This window comes from Telmatherina bonti (genome assembly GCF_933228915.1).
Source record: "Telmatherina bonti genome assembly, chromosome: 14".
NCBI classification, from domain to species: domain Eukaryota; kingdom Metazoa; phylum Chordata; class Actinopteri; order Atheriniformes; family Telmatherinidae; genus Telmatherina; species Telmatherina bonti.
This window is the reverse complement of record NC_136612.1, coordinates 18,194,569-18,211,714: the sequence shown is the minus strand read 5'-3', so window position 1 is coordinate 18,211,714 and position 17,146 is coordinate 18,194,569. Positions and strand designations below refer to the sequence as shown.

Sequence of the window (17,146 nt, the reverse complement as noted above, 5' to 3'; positions counted from 1 at the left end):
CGTCATGTCCTGCACTATATTTACAAGTTGCTTCTTAGTTGTACTTTCAAATGGATGGGATATCATAATAATTATGAAAATAACTCATTTAAAAAAAGCCACGGTCAGCACATCCCTGGAGAACAATCTGTAGAGTCTATAAATGGGAAAACCCTTTCAAGTGGGGCGTCTACAGGGAGTACAAACAAGCAATTTCCAACAAGAAAAATCTGGGTGATGTCACTTGTGTGGATAACCGATTTGCCTGAGCGGGACAGCAGAGGGGAGACGCCAGCCAATGTGATAAAGTGAAACCACCTGAGAGAACGAATGGTGCCAATCAGAGGCAATTACGTGCTGCAATGCAACAGCTTGACTCCCACTGTAACTAAATTCCCAGCATGGCTAATCCATCTATCAGAAGGAACACTGAACATCTCAACAACCCTGTCTACATAAGAACCACAGCAGGCCATGCAGTGATATTAAACTTCTTTCCAAAGCCTGGGTGGAGAAGTGAAGGGTAGGAAATGTAAATAGATACAAGCCTGAGGGAATCTGTGGGAGCACAACCCACATAACGATCTGTCAGTTTAATAGTGTGTGGGAGAGTAAGAGTAAGGATGGAGAGAAATGTTCTCTCTTTCTGTTCATTAATAGTCTCAGAAAAGAGATTTATGGATGTGCAGCATCTGTCATTAACTGGCCGGAGAAGGCCATAAGAAGCAGAGAGGGATATGAATGCCGGCTTGTATTTTTTGGCGTTGCAATGTGGTCAGAGCCTGATGAAAATTATTTAGAGGCCATTTCAGCCATCCATTATATTTTCTCTGAGGCTAAAAGAAAAATAAATTCATTGGCTCATGAGTAGAATTCAATATCATGCCTTCATGCAATGCTGCAGCAGCTAAACAAACACCCAGCTGTGATATGCTAAGTGTTTCACTCTCTTTCAGCATAAATGCTCACATATATACACAGGAATTTACAAACAACACATATTCAGGTGGTTAAAAAGGATTAACCCCAACCTCGGCCACTGTGGCTTTGCGACTCTCTTTCAAGGCGACCGTTTTCTTACTATTTTTGATGCTACTCCGAACAGAGGCAGCGGGCTGCAGTGGTTCAATACACCATGACACCAATTAGCGGGGTAAATAATGGCGCGGCCGGCAGAGGCATTCCCACTGCGACTTCCCCACCTCGCTGATCTCCCAAGGCCGGTCTTATCAAAGCAGCTTTTCTTCACAGCCTGAAATTTAAGATCAAAGGGCAGCACTAACTCATCAATGCCCAGGCCTCTTCCCTACAGCAGTGGATAAAGTGCTCAATAACCAGGGCACATTATCACCAACCCGTCTGCAGCAGCGTCGTCGCCGAGGAAGGGAAAAAAAATAAAATAAAATTGACAGAAAATGGTGTCATGAAGACTGTCATTTTCCTGACCATTCAGCGTGAAGCCAGAACGGCTCTGAAAGATGTCCGAGGCACGGCTGGACCCATCTGCACTCTAAATCCCCCTTAATGTGTCTCATTGTGACAATCAATTCTCTGCTTTTTCTTTGATAAAACAGGTTTTTGTTTGTCTTACGAGGAGGTGCGTTGAGTATATACGTGTGCATGTCCACTGGCATTAACGCTTGTGTTTCTAATGATGGGTGACAAGCATGTTTTCACTTGGAGGTCAGTGAGCTGCAGCGGGAAGGAGGTGCAGAAGCTGAAGAGGAACCCTCAGGCTTAAACAGCATTCTGCAGTGAAGGAGCTTATCTGTGTGACTGTATGTGTGTGTGTGTGTGTGTGTGGCCAAAGAAAACAGTGTGTGGGCAACAACACTTCAGTTAGCCTGCTGATCACTGACAGAGCATCTGAGATGAGCAACAAAACATTTACAGGCGGTGCATAAGCTGAGCAGAATGGTTATAGGATCCAATTTTAATAAAAAAAATAAAAAAAATACTATGAGACTAAAAATATTAATATGCAAATTGGAAAGGAACATTTTTAATCTTCACTTACCCGTGCAGCTCCTTGAGAGAAACGGAGATTTTGACATTGTGTCCAAGCACATGAAGAGCTGTGAGGATGTCGGCCCATTGCACCATCTCACCCAGAGGACCCCCCTTCAGCACCTTGGGACTGAAAACATCCCCAGACTCCTCTGTCAGAAAGCCGACATGGACTAGAATCTGAATGCAGAAGGAAAAAAATAATAAGTAAAGTCAAGGCAATGCAGTGTGCAGAGATTTGAACAGTGCAGAGTGAGGAAGACAAGCCATTCTTCTCTATCAATTTTCAACTTTTATATAAAAAATAAATAAATAAAAAAAAATATCTGCAGCTCTGCTGGGTGAATACCTGAGGCGTTCTGAGAGCAATGTTCACAGCCTGTTCAAAGGAGTCACGTGTGAATAATTTCAGATATTTGGCACGAATCAGTGATGTCGGACTTTCAATTTAATTCAGTATTTAATGAATGCGAAAAAAAAAAAAAAAGAAGAAGATTGACAGCATATTCACACCAATGCAACGCCGAGAAAATACAATCAGCTGTGCATAAAGCTGAAATCAAAATCCACCCGTGGAGTGCTAATTGATATGCAGAACGATACATGAGCAGTTTAATTGCTGATGGGGAAGGATATAATTCCCAGCCTGTTGAATATTTTATGAAATTAGATTTCTCAACAGATGCTGGCACCTTTTTGTCCTATGCAATACATTTGTATTAAAACATACTAAAAAAAAAGTAATTTGATTAATCAAGTACATGATATGTATCTACCTTTGAGAGAAGTAGTCACCTAATGTTTCTAGAGATGAGTTTGGGTCTGAAGAACCTGGATTTAAATCTCCAGGATGCAAACAGAGGTGAATCCCCGTGGGTCCCTGAGCGAACCCTTAACCCTTACCAACTGCTCACCAGATGCCCAAACATGACAGCCCACTGCTCTACATCTAGAGACAAGTCAAACGCAGAGCTGAATTTCACAATTAGGATTAATAAAGTAAAAATGATTAACATTATCTAAATGGCACTGTAACAAATCCAGTGTGTTGTAGCTAATTTCCAATTGTGTACATGACCAACAGCTTCAAATGTCGCGTGTAGCAAACTTAGCAAGACTTTTTTGGATGGCAAATATCAGAAATCATTTAACTGGGTTTATTTCAGGTTATAAAGCCGCGTGGGTTTAGAAGAATTTAGGCGTCTGGTTAAGCATCTCAGATTTTGATGCTTGAGGGATGTGGAAAATCCACAGCAGTAGTTAAAAAAAGTGCTTCAGATGAGACAAGCAACAGCAGGGGAAAGTCAACAGGGACAAAGTCAACACACTCGCACTTCTACCTACATGTCACGGGCTGTTGGCAGTGATACGGAGGAATAAAGAGCACATCGTGCAGCATCTAAATGGACTGAAGTGACATTTACAGCTAAGTTTATACGCTGTTCAGTGTGCTGCAGTTGACCGTTTAATTAGCTGTCTGAGCTGCAAACTCATGTCAGGAGTACACTTTTTTCCCCCCTGCTGAATGTCTGTGTTGTCACTCTGTCATGCAGCTTGGGGCAAGACACGAAGTGTCCAAGTGTCAGGTGAGATAAGGGCGACTTTTTAGCAGCAATGCGGGTGCTGTTGTGGTTCCTGCTCTGACCTGTGCTGCAGTGGGTGTGCCTGTTTCCCTGGCAATCAAGTCCACACCAGGTTCTCATCGGGTAATCAGCAGCAGCAGCAAGATAAAATGCCAGCTCAGTTCACCAGTCATCGCCTGATTGTTGTGTCATCTGCGGTAACAGCTCTCGGCCATTGCAGCATTTCAGTTTAAGAATTTAAACTGCTTGTTTCACAACTGTCTGTTCTGTCACCAGTGCATGATTCTTGCCTGCCTGCCCGTCAACCTGCCTGCCTGCCCGCCAACCTGCCTGCCTGCCCGCCAACCTGCCTGCCTGTCCGCCAACCTGCCTACCTGCCTGCCTGTCTGCCAACCTGCCTGCCTGCCCGCCAACCTGCCTGCCTGTCCGCCAACCTGCCTGCCTGGCCACCTACCATTCTGCCCAGGAGAACAATAAACCTGTCCTAGTATCCACATCCAATCTGCACTTGGGTCCTTGTTTGTCCTACACTACAACAGGTGCAACTTTATAGTCAAAGTCTGTGCAGCAGAAAGCTGTCTGCTTCATTGTGCATGAATGGTGTTGCAAATGCAGGTTAAACAAATGAATGCAAATAAAACCAGAAATGATCAAAAGATGAAATTCTCCCTTATGATCCTTGGAGAACACAGGAAAATTTATTCACAAAACAAATATTAATGTGGATAGCAGAAGAAAAAGGGAATCATGCTATTTAAACTCCTTTCCATTTTATCCAAGAGAAAATTAATTGTCTTTGCAGTTAGACCACCAGCACATGATCAGTACATCGCTGAGGCTCGTAAAAGCTGGAAACACACTGCAAATGTCAAAGCAGACAAACAGAGCCAGAATCGGCTGATATGTTCTGTGAAACATCTCTCTTTCACACATATCACTCCCCTTTTTTGTTTTCTCAACAGCCCTCGGTATTTGAATGACGGAGGCCAAGCCTGCAGGGTTGGGCTAATGGACGGCAACCATTACTGTCAAACATGTCCATTACAGCAAACAAAGACGACTCCGCCGGTGGAGAAGAAGCTCCCATTAAAAGAAAAAGCTATTAACAGAGTGAACTTTGAGTTATTCAACTGAAATACGCAAACACACGAGCTTCGCGAGGTATTGTTGGCACATTTACAGCACAACTCTCCAAACAGATGCTTTTCATTGCTCGCCTATTAAACCTCTTTCAACTACAAAGATTTCACTGGGCTCTCCGCATATTCTCAGTAAAAACATCTTCAGGAGCCGAGCTCTGTAGCAGGCTTACAAAACAGCATGATGAGAAACAGTTATGGCAGCGTGCTCTGAATGTATTTCATGCATGCACACCCCTGTTTAAAGTGAGGTTTAGGGAAAATTGCTGAAAACACTCTTTTTCTTAAATGTTTGTAAATGAAATAACAGTAGTTTTCCAAAATGGTGATTTTTAAAAGGTTTGCAATAAATAATACGTCCTCAGTGCTTACTGCCTCATCAAGATATCAAACAGCCTTAAAAATACCAATGTAGGTAATCCAGAGGAAAGGTGGAAAAAACTCCGAAATGCCTTCATAGTGTACAATTCTGCACAATTCAGTATTATTTTATACCAGAACTGGTATTAATTGGAAAAAACGGAAATCAGACAACTTTTATTTTTAAAGCAGAAGACTTTACAAAGGTAATTTCATAAAGAATATCATCTTGTGAAGGTTTTTAAACATAAAACGAAAGATCAAATACCAGTCTTTTCATCAGACATGTGTTCCAGCAGGAGAAGCTCTTTGCTTGACACTTGGTGGAAATGTCCCTTGTAAATGTCAGCGGTGAAAGTGCACTAAAGCCAATAAATGCCTGCGAGGGTCTCCTCTCTGTCATTATCTGTTAACGCCTTTAACTCAGCATAGTGTGATTCACACCAGGCTGCTAAAGATAAGCGGAGAAAATATTAGTCCAACAAAATGTCACAGCTGTTCTGGTAACTTAGTAGAGCCAAGCCTGAGGGCATTAAAGGATTGTCTGGCTTTTTCATGTCTTTTTCATGTCTTTCAAGTGTTTGATCCAAAACATTTAGTACTGAGTATTTTTTTTAATGACCCACCAGATGGATTCACATCAAATTAGGAGTGTTCGGAAAAATAAATAAATAAATTCTGTTGACACTTTACACAAACTCACTTTGAAAAAAATGAAACCACAACACAGATTTGCTGTTCTTTCATCTCCCAGTGTGTGCAGAAGCATTTCTGCGTGTGAAAGCTGCTCATATTTACCCTTTTTTGCTCTCTCCAGTGACTGTGAAGCTTGTCATCCAGCCGTCGAGCAGCAGAAGCCCACTGTGCTGCCAGCCTGCGTATGCGTCTCTTCATAAAGCTAAGAGACTCCTTCCCAGTGCCCACCTGCTCCAGCAGAGACCCAACGTCTGACTGGAAAGCAGCCTGGATGACAAGAGTGATAAAAATCACTGGAAAGGATCTGATAGAGTCTGCCGTGAGCTGTTAAAATTCAGTTTGGGAGAAATTTGAGAAAAACATACATCTTATTGTACAAAAGAAGAGTTAGGAGACAGAGAAAAAAAAACGACATACTTGCCATTAAAATGCATTAAAATACTTTTACTAAATCAAATAATCATGATATTTACATTTTGTATAGCTGGTCTGAACTTTTCAGGATGCTGCATATTTAGAGCGGCTGTAGCAAAGTGTCCTAAGGCAATTTATAAAATATGTGACTGGAAGAGACCAACAATATAAACTAACAGGCAAGTTAAGAGTTTGTTTTCCCTTATGAGTAGTCAATTTGGTTTAAAAAAAAAAAAAATGTTCTTATGAGATGCACCAACAGCTACTCAGGGATTTTGTACACCTTGCCACCATGTCAGTACTTCTTGGTCAAATACAGTACAGTGCAAAAGTCCTGTGCCATCTGTTATTCCTCTGTAGTTTTCACAGCCCAGTCTTTGTTGTTTTCTTTTAAAGTGGTCTTGAGAAGTAGTTCTTCAGACTTTGAAAATATTTAAAGTTTTGGTTTTTTTTTTTTTTAGACAAAGGCTGCTTTCTCATTTGAATGTGTTTGTCTTTGTTGAGTAACCCTGATCGATTAATTATACAAGCATAAACAGGACCCTTAACTCAAGGGGTGGACTCTTTATGTCTCTATTGAAGAGGACTTTGGAAAAAGCTCATTTTAAAGTATAACTATGTGCTAATTGTCTCAGGCCAACATATTGTTTGTTCCCATTTCTTATTTGCAAGATGTATAATAAAAGATAACACAGTTTGACAAAGATTAAATTGTATTCTTGCTCCTATAAGATGTGAACAGAAATAAGCCATCTGTAATACGCTTCAGATGGAACTACATCTCCTGTAACATTGAGCATGAACATTTTTGTCAATTTTAGTTGTATGTTTAAGGCCATCACAGAATCTTACTCGACACACTTCTCCAAAAGGTCCGACTAGGGAGGACAGCATCTGCCTATGGAAAATGGACTTCTTAATGAACAAGCAAATATAATCCATTTTTTGGAGAAAGCAGGCTATCCATTCACCATGACATGTCAATGGGGAGAGGGTGGAGAGGCTGCCCAGCTTTAAATTATGTTCAAACACGTTTCAAAGGGCCTCTTATGAACGACAAACTCCTTGGCATTAGTCAAGAAAGCACAAAAGCAACTGTCTTTCCTAAAAATCCTCGAGGAGATGAACCTGTCAAAACAACCCCTGGTGCGGTTCTGCTGCCGCTCCATTGAGAGTGTCTTCACACGTGGCGGGCAGCTCCGCAGCAGATAAATGTCCACACAGTGATTTATAAAGGCTGCACAGAACATCACAAACCACCTCTGGATGGCATCTCCACCTCCCGCTAGCTGCACACAAACATGTTGAAATACTTCTGCCACTCATCCCTTCACATGCATAAGACTGCTGCCTTCCAGGGAACATAAAGGTCCATTACACAAGTCCCACAGCCATTACCACACTGACCGAAAAGTGAACCCATCACACACAGCGACAGAAAAATATATGAAAACTTTTATTTTCTTTCCTTCTTTCAGCTTGATCCATCTCCTCTGCATTCATTGGCACTGTGTTTATGATGTGATGTCAGTGGTGTCGAGAAAAATGTTTTTATTATTTTATCTTTACTTTTTCCTGAGCACAGACCTTGAAAGCTGCTGACTGTCAATATATGTAGAGAGATGATATCAAAGGCATCTGTATACGTTTGGCATATCTCATCATGGTGTGTCATTAGAAAATTCTGAGCATACTGAACAAATGGGGGGGGGGGGGGGGACAAATGCTGAGCCTAATAACCAGTTAACAGTATCTGAAAGAGATTTTCTGAAGGAATCCTGCAAGTGGCACACAACACCTGGGAGATCCATCAGGACCTGCAGTTGAACCAGAAACACTGAAGCCTGATCAGAAACAGTCTCCATGGATGAGCAGCTGTCAGGAAGCAAGTGCTAAGTATGGGAAACAGGAAGGTATGTCAAATGGCACGAGAACTGGACTGAAAATCAGTGCAAACAGATCTGATGGAGGGATGAATCCTCCCCCGAGCCCCAAACCTCAACATTACTGAAGCGCTGTAGAATGAACTTGACAGAGAATTCAAAGAAGAGCTGTGAAAGTGCTTCAAATAGCCTGGAGAACTCTTCCTGGAGACTATTTGGAAAATTGCAACAAAGTTTGTCTCAGAGGGTTCAGGCTGAGTTGAAGAAAACTGTTTCTACCAACTAAATATTGAACAAAATGAGGTTTTACCTTTTAAACTAGTTTCCATTTCTATGTGTGACGACAACTACTTCCAGCTTTCCTCGATATAAAGAAAAAAAAAAAAAAAAACACATTGGCTCAAGACTTTTGCAGACAAACCCCTTTTTTTTCCCAAGGTGGAAGTTTTTACTTGAACATGTTCAGCATGTATTGGTCATCTGATCAAGCTAGGAGACGTTTCCTTATTTTTCCAACTTTACAGCTCGCTGTATCGTCTCTGAAATCTTCTATCAAAGGACTCTGAAGGCAAATAAAGCCAAATAAAAACATACGTCTGTCAAAGCATCTGCTACAGTTTTCTGGGACTCTGCTGGGAATAAATGGAAACCCAGTTAACTCAAATGCAAACACACACATATGGGAAACATGTGAATGGTTTCAGATTTCACTTTAGGGCATCAAATGATAGGAGTTGAGAAAAATATGAAAGGTCGCATTAAAATATTGTGAAATAGATATAAAGATCTACCTATAATACAGTTTTGCTACCTCAAGTAGTTTAATGAAAGACCTTTCGAAGAAAAAAACGTTGATCTAAAATGTGGCCCGAGGCAGAACAGGAGGAATACTAAAAGAATAAAACCAAAACAGACACGATGAGTGTGTTCTCTACGAGTGGACTATTTTTATTGGAGGAGGTTAAAACTGTATAGAGTGCAGACAGCCTGTCATATTGAGTTATCTGCTTGTAACCCAGGGCAAGGCCTCTCTGACTGGTAGCCTGCGGGAATCCTGGATTTACCTCATAAACAGTCAGCTCACATTTTACATCTCCTCTTTGCTCTCAGTAATCTCTGCATCATAGTGCAATATCTATATGTGATTATTAATCAGTGGGGAATGCACCGCGAAAAGTCTTCCAGCCTCAAATGAAACCCGTCTGTTAAGCACACATAGAGAAAGCGAAATTCTCCCAGAGACACGATCAACATGCAAAGCTATACTGTACTCAAGCAATGCATATGTATCTTTGCTCCCAAGAGCAACTCGTGCACCGCACTGCAAGATGCAGAGAACCTGAGGGAAGCCGTGGAATTAGTCCTACTCAATACAGGCTGGCAATTAGAGCAGAAGGCAGAGCTGCAGGGATAATTCACGTCAGGGTACATCATGCCAGCTGTATATAACTCTGGGGGGAAAAAAAAAACAAGAAAAAAAAACAGAGCAGACAGAGGGAAACAGCAGGGTAGACCTTGCAGAGTGGCTGTAAGTTGAGTGCATCATGTGCTGATGCTGAAAATACAAAATCAAATGAGGCAGAAAAGCAAACAGCAGTGGAAACTTTGGATGACAGCCAGCACCCAGAGACAGAAAATTTACAGCTACGTTCCAGTGTTTCTCAATGCTAGTTGATCAGAGATGGCCAATAAATCCATTCAACTTCAGAGCATTAATTAGCTTCAGCTTTTCAGTATTACACTGTTTTATGATAATTTTCTAATATTTTTTTCCCCAAATTCATTCCATACTTAAACTAAAATTTCTCCTCATGGTACAGAACAATGTGTGGCTCTTTCACAGAGACATCCACTCGTTCATTTCTTACAAAGCACCACCTTTCTCAACATTTCCCCCATTGCAGAGCGCATCATCATTCCTTGCAGGACCGTAACAGCTATGTATTCAGTGCTTATAGGCTTTCCAGGGATTAAAACTAATAATTCTGCATTGGTGAGCAATTGACTTCCCTCCAAATGACGCTGTTGCTCTGCTGCCATTTTCTCCTTCCTCTGCTGGCTGTGTAATTGTGGCAGGAAATCTAATAGTGCAGCCGTGTCAGAATACCTGTTTCTTAGGGAGAGGCTTCAGTGTGGGCGTAGCAGTTTGGTTCCTCCATGCAAGCGGGGGGCAGAACCACTCAACCTCACTCAGGTAGATGAGAAAAGAGCAGTCAGAGCCGTCAACTCCATAGAAGGCATAACACGGGTCGGAGGTCCAACGAGCACGCATCCACTGAAAAGCAAAGATATCATTGGTTGCATTGAAGACGTGAATATTCAGGACATTATTGTGATATTACAAAACTAAATGTGGCCTTGACTTCATTCTTGATTTCATGCAATTTTAGTTACTGTAATTAGTTAAACGGCTCCGATAATGAAGGACTCAGTCATCTAAGCAGTGTCTGTATGATCTGTATTAATAGGGAGGTTTTATGTATCCCCATTATAGCAAATGTGAACATCTAAGCAGACTGGCTTAGTGTTTGAGTTCCATGGCAAAAATGTTGTTTTTGTTCCACAGACCAGCCCAACTATGCATATTACTGTATGTGAAATTAGCTTACCTGTGGTAGTCTACTTTACTCAACGATGGGATAATAAGACACATATTTCCATCTCTGTATACATACTGCATGTGTTAGGTAGTGCATATCTTTAAGCTACAGCTGTTAGAGGTTTAATGCACACCTTTTCACCACAATAAGCCACAGACATGTTAATGGAGACCCCCCCCCCTCCCCTTTTTTTAGGATATGCTGCAATTTTGGATGCATAAAGTGTTTTTTTAAATTTTTTTTTATCCTTTTAGTCATTTTCTATAGAGTGTCCTACAAAATATACAGTGTGTAATCCCGTTTATGCCCTTTTCTTTCTATGTGCTGCTTTGCTGCAACCCATAACTCTGCTTTTCTCAGACACTTCCGTGTTGTAGGAAAGATCTTAAATGCTCTTTTATCTTACAAAATTTATGTTGCGACTGCACTAAGGAGAGTCACCGAGAGAAGACAAAAGGACGATTGCTATCTGTGTGAAATTGTTTACACTAAAGAGAAATATAAAGACTTACATCCATCTTACTGTTGCAGTCTGGATAACGAGGATCCTTGGGAATCTCACACTGCCCAAAGGCACCATCCCTAACTGGAAAGGCAAGATAAATAAGAGATCTTTATCGAAGCTAACAAAAGACTACAGACGACAGCATGAATCAGCAAAGACTGAAAACTGCATAGGTGGGATGTTTCAGAAAGTTCTCTCCTGGCCTGACGAGTCTTCAAGCCTCCATCTCAACAGACATCCCTAGAGCACGATGCTGCCAATACCCCGTTAAGTGCCTGATGGGAACTGTGGTCAAATAGTTACCATTTTGTTTCATCAGAAGAAAAGGGCTTTGGTTTTTGTGACATGAAAGAGCCTTTTAGAAAATTCTCAGGGGTCTCTCGTGTGTCTTTTTAACCTGTTTGCGCTCCTGATTGAGTCTGCTGCGTCAGCGTGAACACAACAGAAGACCTAAAAAGCAACATCAATGTTTTCACAAACAGGCTTTTCTGCCTTTTCAAATATCACCATGGCAACGCGGGAAAATAGTATTTTAAAGTGTAATTGGGTTTTCTCGCTTCTGTAAAGTGCAAATAATAACCCATATTAAAAAGTCTAATGTTAACCACATACTTCTATCAAATCTAATTTGAAAACATTATTGAGAATTTTACAACCTAAACTTAATCGAATCCTTTTGATCATAAAAGAAATAATATCTTAGCGATGAATCTTAGCTACTAAATAAATCTCCCTCTCTGGCTTCATACTGGAGGGTTAGGGTTAGATAAGTCAATATTAAACGGCAGCCACTTTACAATTAATGCAATATCTAGACATAAAACATGTCCAGAACAGCTCACCAATTAAATTATTCTAGACTTTATAATATTTAAAATGGCTGCTTAAACGCTTCCAGTCAAACGTTTGGAATAATTTCCTCATTTAATGGGAAAGTATGACCAACTTTTTACTGATTCTGTACACAGTCCTGGAAAACAAACCAGTTAAATCAATATTAACGCCCTTCAAAGTATCTAGACTTGGTACATGCCATGTCACAGGCTCAATAAAAGCATGTGTGCACTCAGCATTCCACTTGGAGGGAAAATAATCTGAAAATGGAAGACATGAACATACATGTGATAACTGCAGTCTCAATAAACACTTTTAAACTAAGCCGTGTCATTGTCATAGTCTGCATGTTACTGAATGTTATTTGCTGGTTTACAACACATAACATTAGCATCTGACATGGTGCACAGTTGCACAAACACAACACAACCCAAGTTACACAATTCCATGAGTCTGTCAGACGAAAAAAAATAAAATAGTTTGAATACTTTTTAGTTGTGCGTGCACACTGCGCATCACCTTCTCATTAGACGGCATGGGCTACAGAATAACAGTCAGACAGCGCAACAGCTAAATCTCTCCATGTCTTAGATCGGTTTTCACTTTGACAAACACCATAGATACAAAACCGTCTGAACTGGTGTGTCTTTTATCTATTAATGGTATAGAACCAGTTCAAGGAGCATTGACAGCAGCAGAGCGTTTTAGAGCTCAGCTTCAAATATACTGTAAAGTCAATGTTTGAGCTAATGTGATGTATTTGTCTTTTATTTCTTTTAAAAAAAGTAAAACACTCCTACAAATAATTTTTGACTCATTGTTTTGGATAATGACAAAATGCAAGATTTAGGAAAATATTATATATTTCTAAGTCACCATTCTATCCTATTTGGTGCTTCCTGGTGGCTTTTAGCCCTACCGGATACCTCAGATACCTCAGAAGTAAATTAGCAAGCAATGCCAGATAACAAGCTCGTGTAAAAGCTCCGTCTCTCTTGCTGAATGGCCAAGCCTGTTCCAGCCCACTCACTGGATTTACTATTTACTATACATAGACTATACATAGACTGCATTAGTGTGAATCATAAAAATAATAATCTTCCCATCCTCACTCCTGACACCCCTTTCCTCTCTTTACATCTTTCCTGTCTCTTTCAGTTACTCAACGAGCTCCCTCCTTCCTCCTCTCCCCCCCTCTTCCTCTTGAAGCCCAGCAGTAGTAAGCCTAATTAAAGGAGCAGTTGCAGCTCCCACACCAGCATCCTGCCAAACGTCAAAGAGCACAATCAGAGGCAAATAATTACTAGTCGTTTTGCCTGATTAGCATGATAATGACAGACCTCTCGCCATGTGCGACAGCTTGTCAACGTCAAAACGTATTCAGGTTCATATCTGCCTCACTTCAATCCTGCCAGACAGTATGACAACAGAAAAAAAAAGGCATGTTTTATTGAAACTTTGTTAAAACTGTGTTCAGTCAAGTGCATAGAGGCGATACAGAGAGGAGAATTGAATTGTGAACTGAATCATACTGATTTTAATTCTTTGCTCAGGGAAAGTAACTGAGAATGAAGGCTATTAGAGAAAGCTGACAAGAGTCCATTAACAAGGCTGTAATTCATCATCGCTGTTTAAAAGTCCTGCAGTAGCTGCTTACTGTATGATACAGCAGCGACAAAGGAAACGCTGTGTTGTGTTGCACCAGAGCATTTCCATGTCGACACAAGTGCTTAGATAGGTAATAATCGCCAAGTATGTCTGTATAGTATGTCTTGTTTTTCATGATCAAAGAGCAACATGTGAGATATTAAAGTGTTTAGCTGCATCCAGGTTTACCAGTCAGTGCATGAGCAGATAGCCTGAATGTGTTGGAGATACAGCAGTGTTTGCTATTCTCCAGGTGTGTGAAAAACAGGGCTGTGGGCAGGTAGTTCATGTGCACCCATGTGTGTTTCGAAACTTACTTCGATTGGCGGCCATGCCGCGCTGGAGGATCTGTTCCACTCTCACAGCCATGTCAGACATGTTCTGGGCTATGGCCTGGATCCGCTCCACGAGTCCTATTGGCTGAATCCTGATCATAAATATCACAAACAGACCAAATTACATTTAAATTACTTAAATTATATTTTATTTGCAGTATTCATCCTACAGTAGCAACAGAATTCCTTGTAATGTAGTTTGTGCATGAAAAATCTTTTAAAACGCTGATTGAAAATGATTTGTTTACTCAAAATCCAGGCCATTATGCAACAGTTATGATGCTTCCAAGCATTTTTCTGGACTTCACCTTAAAGCTGTTAGCAAAATAATACCGAAGCAGTATTTATAACAGAAATGAAAAAGCGTCGAATGAAATGAGAACAAAGACAAAATTGGGGATTGAAATGTAAATTTCATCGTCCTCCCCCCCCCCCCCCCCCCCCCACTCCCAGGTGATCCTTACAGTGTGTGTCATGACACAAAGTATAAAGAGAAATAATAAATTATGTGGAACATTGAGACAGAATGCATGTAAATTAAGCAATCCTAGAAAAATGAATGTGTCGATAAAACAGCAGATAGAAATGTATTATTATATATATATATATATATATATATATATATATATACACACATATACACACACACACACGTGTGTAACAAACACCATTACTAATACAAAATAAACTTCAGACACAATGGCACACATTCAGCATTCAATGAGTTTTACTGAATCAATTAGAGCTCCAGGAGAAAAACAAACAAACAAACCCAATAAGGACAACAGTACCTAAGTTAAGTCAAAAAAATAAAAAGCAAGACAAATGTTTGCAATTACTTTCATAGATAAGCTATGGTCTTCATGGAATTCTGTTGTGTGGGCAGAAAAAGAAACGCAGCGCAGGCTTTTTTAGGTAGTGAAAGCAACAAGAAAAAGAGCAGGTACACAAAGTAAAATGTGGAGTTACTGACAAGCTGTGGGGCTGAATTGTGACTGCATTCTTAAAGTAGGCGCATGCTTGACAGGAACTTAAGGATAAAAGGATTTTCACACTACTTTAGTCCAAAACTTTTTACCAGTGTCCAAAAAAAAAAGAAAAAGTTTGAGCTGAAGAACTTAAAGAACTGCAACAGAATGAGTGAAAGAGAAATGATGGACAGTTGAACAGACCTGCAAAGAAACAAGTGGGAAAATCTGTCACGGTAAAAAAAACAAAAAAAAAAGATTTTTGCAAACACAAAAGAGCTTGAAGCCACTGCAGAGGAAAAGTAGCAGATTCTGACCTTTAAGAAAATGAGTTAAAGTGAATAATTGTGCACAAGCTGTGTTTTGTGTTACTTTTTTATTTAACTTTAAAATCAAAGAAGAGCTGATGATGATTTTTTTTCTCGCCGTTTCTGCAAACTTTGTTTATTTTCAAGCAAATAAGTTATTGGTTTCAAGTTCATCCAACAACGTTGTTCTGCAATATGCACAAGGAAAATAGCAGCGCTGCAAGGAGCAAAAACTCACCAAGGAGAAGCATATTCTCACAGATTTCATCTTTCTTTGTTATAAACACATCTTGAAATGGAGGAAAATAAAAGTTTTCAAATCACAGAAATATTGTGGACATTAATCCTTAAGAGGAGTGAAAAGCAATAAATGGATTCTGGTATAAAAGCTTTTTTTTGCCACTGCTCTGAAAAGAAGTTTAAAATAGCTTTCAGGTAAATACAAAGATAAATAAATACGTTTTTTTTTTCGTTGTTAGACAGCCAGAAAATCTTGCTCACACATCAAAATGTCTTCTGCTGTTAGTTGACCAATTGATCGTTCTATCATCATATCAGACATTTCACAAAACTGTCAGAGAGAAATCAATGTTGACATTTTACAAGCTAAAACCAAATGTTTGGCAAGTTAGCCTGATTAAAAATTGATTATAATTTTTAATTTTCTGTTGATCAATGCAATAATACTTCTAGCATCAAGCTTCAGTTGTATAACTTACAAAAAATTAATGCAGTGATTTTATTTTTATCATCATCAAACTCACACATCCCTTCTTGCATTTCATTTGCAGGGAATATTTTGCAAGACCACCATAAATCTACTTCCTGAAAGAGTAAATCCTGACCTCAGACTTCTCCACATCAGCAGCACTTTAATGATGGCTGCTGCCTGCATTGTGATAAACTCATTTCCAATGATGGAACAGCTGTACTGCAACGTGTGATTGCTGTTTTACATGAAACTTAACTCTTAAATGAATTATTTTAATAAGAAACTCTTGTAAAGAGATATTACTGGAATTTATATTGCTCATTAAACAGTGCTGAATATGTAAAACTGGAAATTTCACAAAAATGAATGGAGCTCGCCGCCGCATGCAATTCAAGCAGCCACTCTGATTTAATGCAGGCAGCATTTACTGTTGCATTTGTGTGTTTGTGTGTCAATGCATATGAATGGGTGAAGCGAGGCGAGGCAGGAGGGAGGCTGTTTCTATGTGGATCGTGAAATCACACGATGCAGAGTGGTCATGTGGACCGTGGGGTTCTTTAGCCAGGGTAGCCACATGTGCTACCTTTTGCAAACAACAGCAGATGTGCTGTAACACGAGTAAGAATCCAAGTCTTGTTTAAAGAGACAGATATTCACAATGTTTGTGTGAGTTTGGTATTTAAAAGGAACCAAACTAAAGATTAGCTAAACATAGCTTTAGCTAACCTGGTTGATTTACACGTTTCTTCAATGCGTTCTATAAAAGGTGTAAAGACTTGACCATTACATTCAGCAGCTTATTGGATTCTGGACAATAAGCTTCAGTGAAATTATGCCTCAGTGAAATGCATAATGCTGCATTCTCTGTATTCTTATTCTATCTTTGTGAGTATGTCAAACTTGTTCACTTTGCATTATGTTAGCCAACAACATCCCATTTCCCATCAGACTTGTGGAAAGAAATGTTGTGAAAATCCTCTGCTTGCCTTGTTCCTGCCATGCATATTATTTATTTACTCCGCAACTAGTGGGGTATTTGCTGTATTGCTCATTAATCTGGCCTTGGAGAGCTTAATCACTGTATCCCACTGGCAAACAGCTTTTCCATTGCCATGGATACTCTGGCAATGGATCATCAAAACAGTCCAGTGTGCCCAAAGAAACCCCTTGAGCAAC

At 40.0% G+C, this 17,146-nt stretch overlaps 1 protein-coding gene across 1 annotated transcript in view; it reads right to left on the bottom strand.

The window, feature by feature from the left end:
• mgat5b (alpha-1,6-mannosylglycoprotein 6-beta-N-acetylglucosaminyltransferase B) overlaps positions 1-17,146 on the bottom strand; it is a gene marked incomplete at both ends in the record, with an annotated part of 69,998 nt that overhangs the window by 32,125 nt on the left and 20,727 nt on the right. The window contains 5 exons of the mRNA XM_079252612.1: positions 1,997-2,166; positions 5,867-6,031; positions 10,169-10,336; positions 11,174-11,247; positions 13,965-14,074. Coding sequence (XP_079108738.1) covers positions 1,997-2,166; positions 5,867-6,031; positions 10,169-10,336; positions 11,174-11,247; positions 13,965-14,074 — 687 coding nt within the window. The remainder of the gene's footprint in view (positions 1-1,996; positions 2,167-5,866; positions 6,032-10,168; positions 10,337-11,173; positions 11,248-13,964; positions 14,075-17,146) is intronic.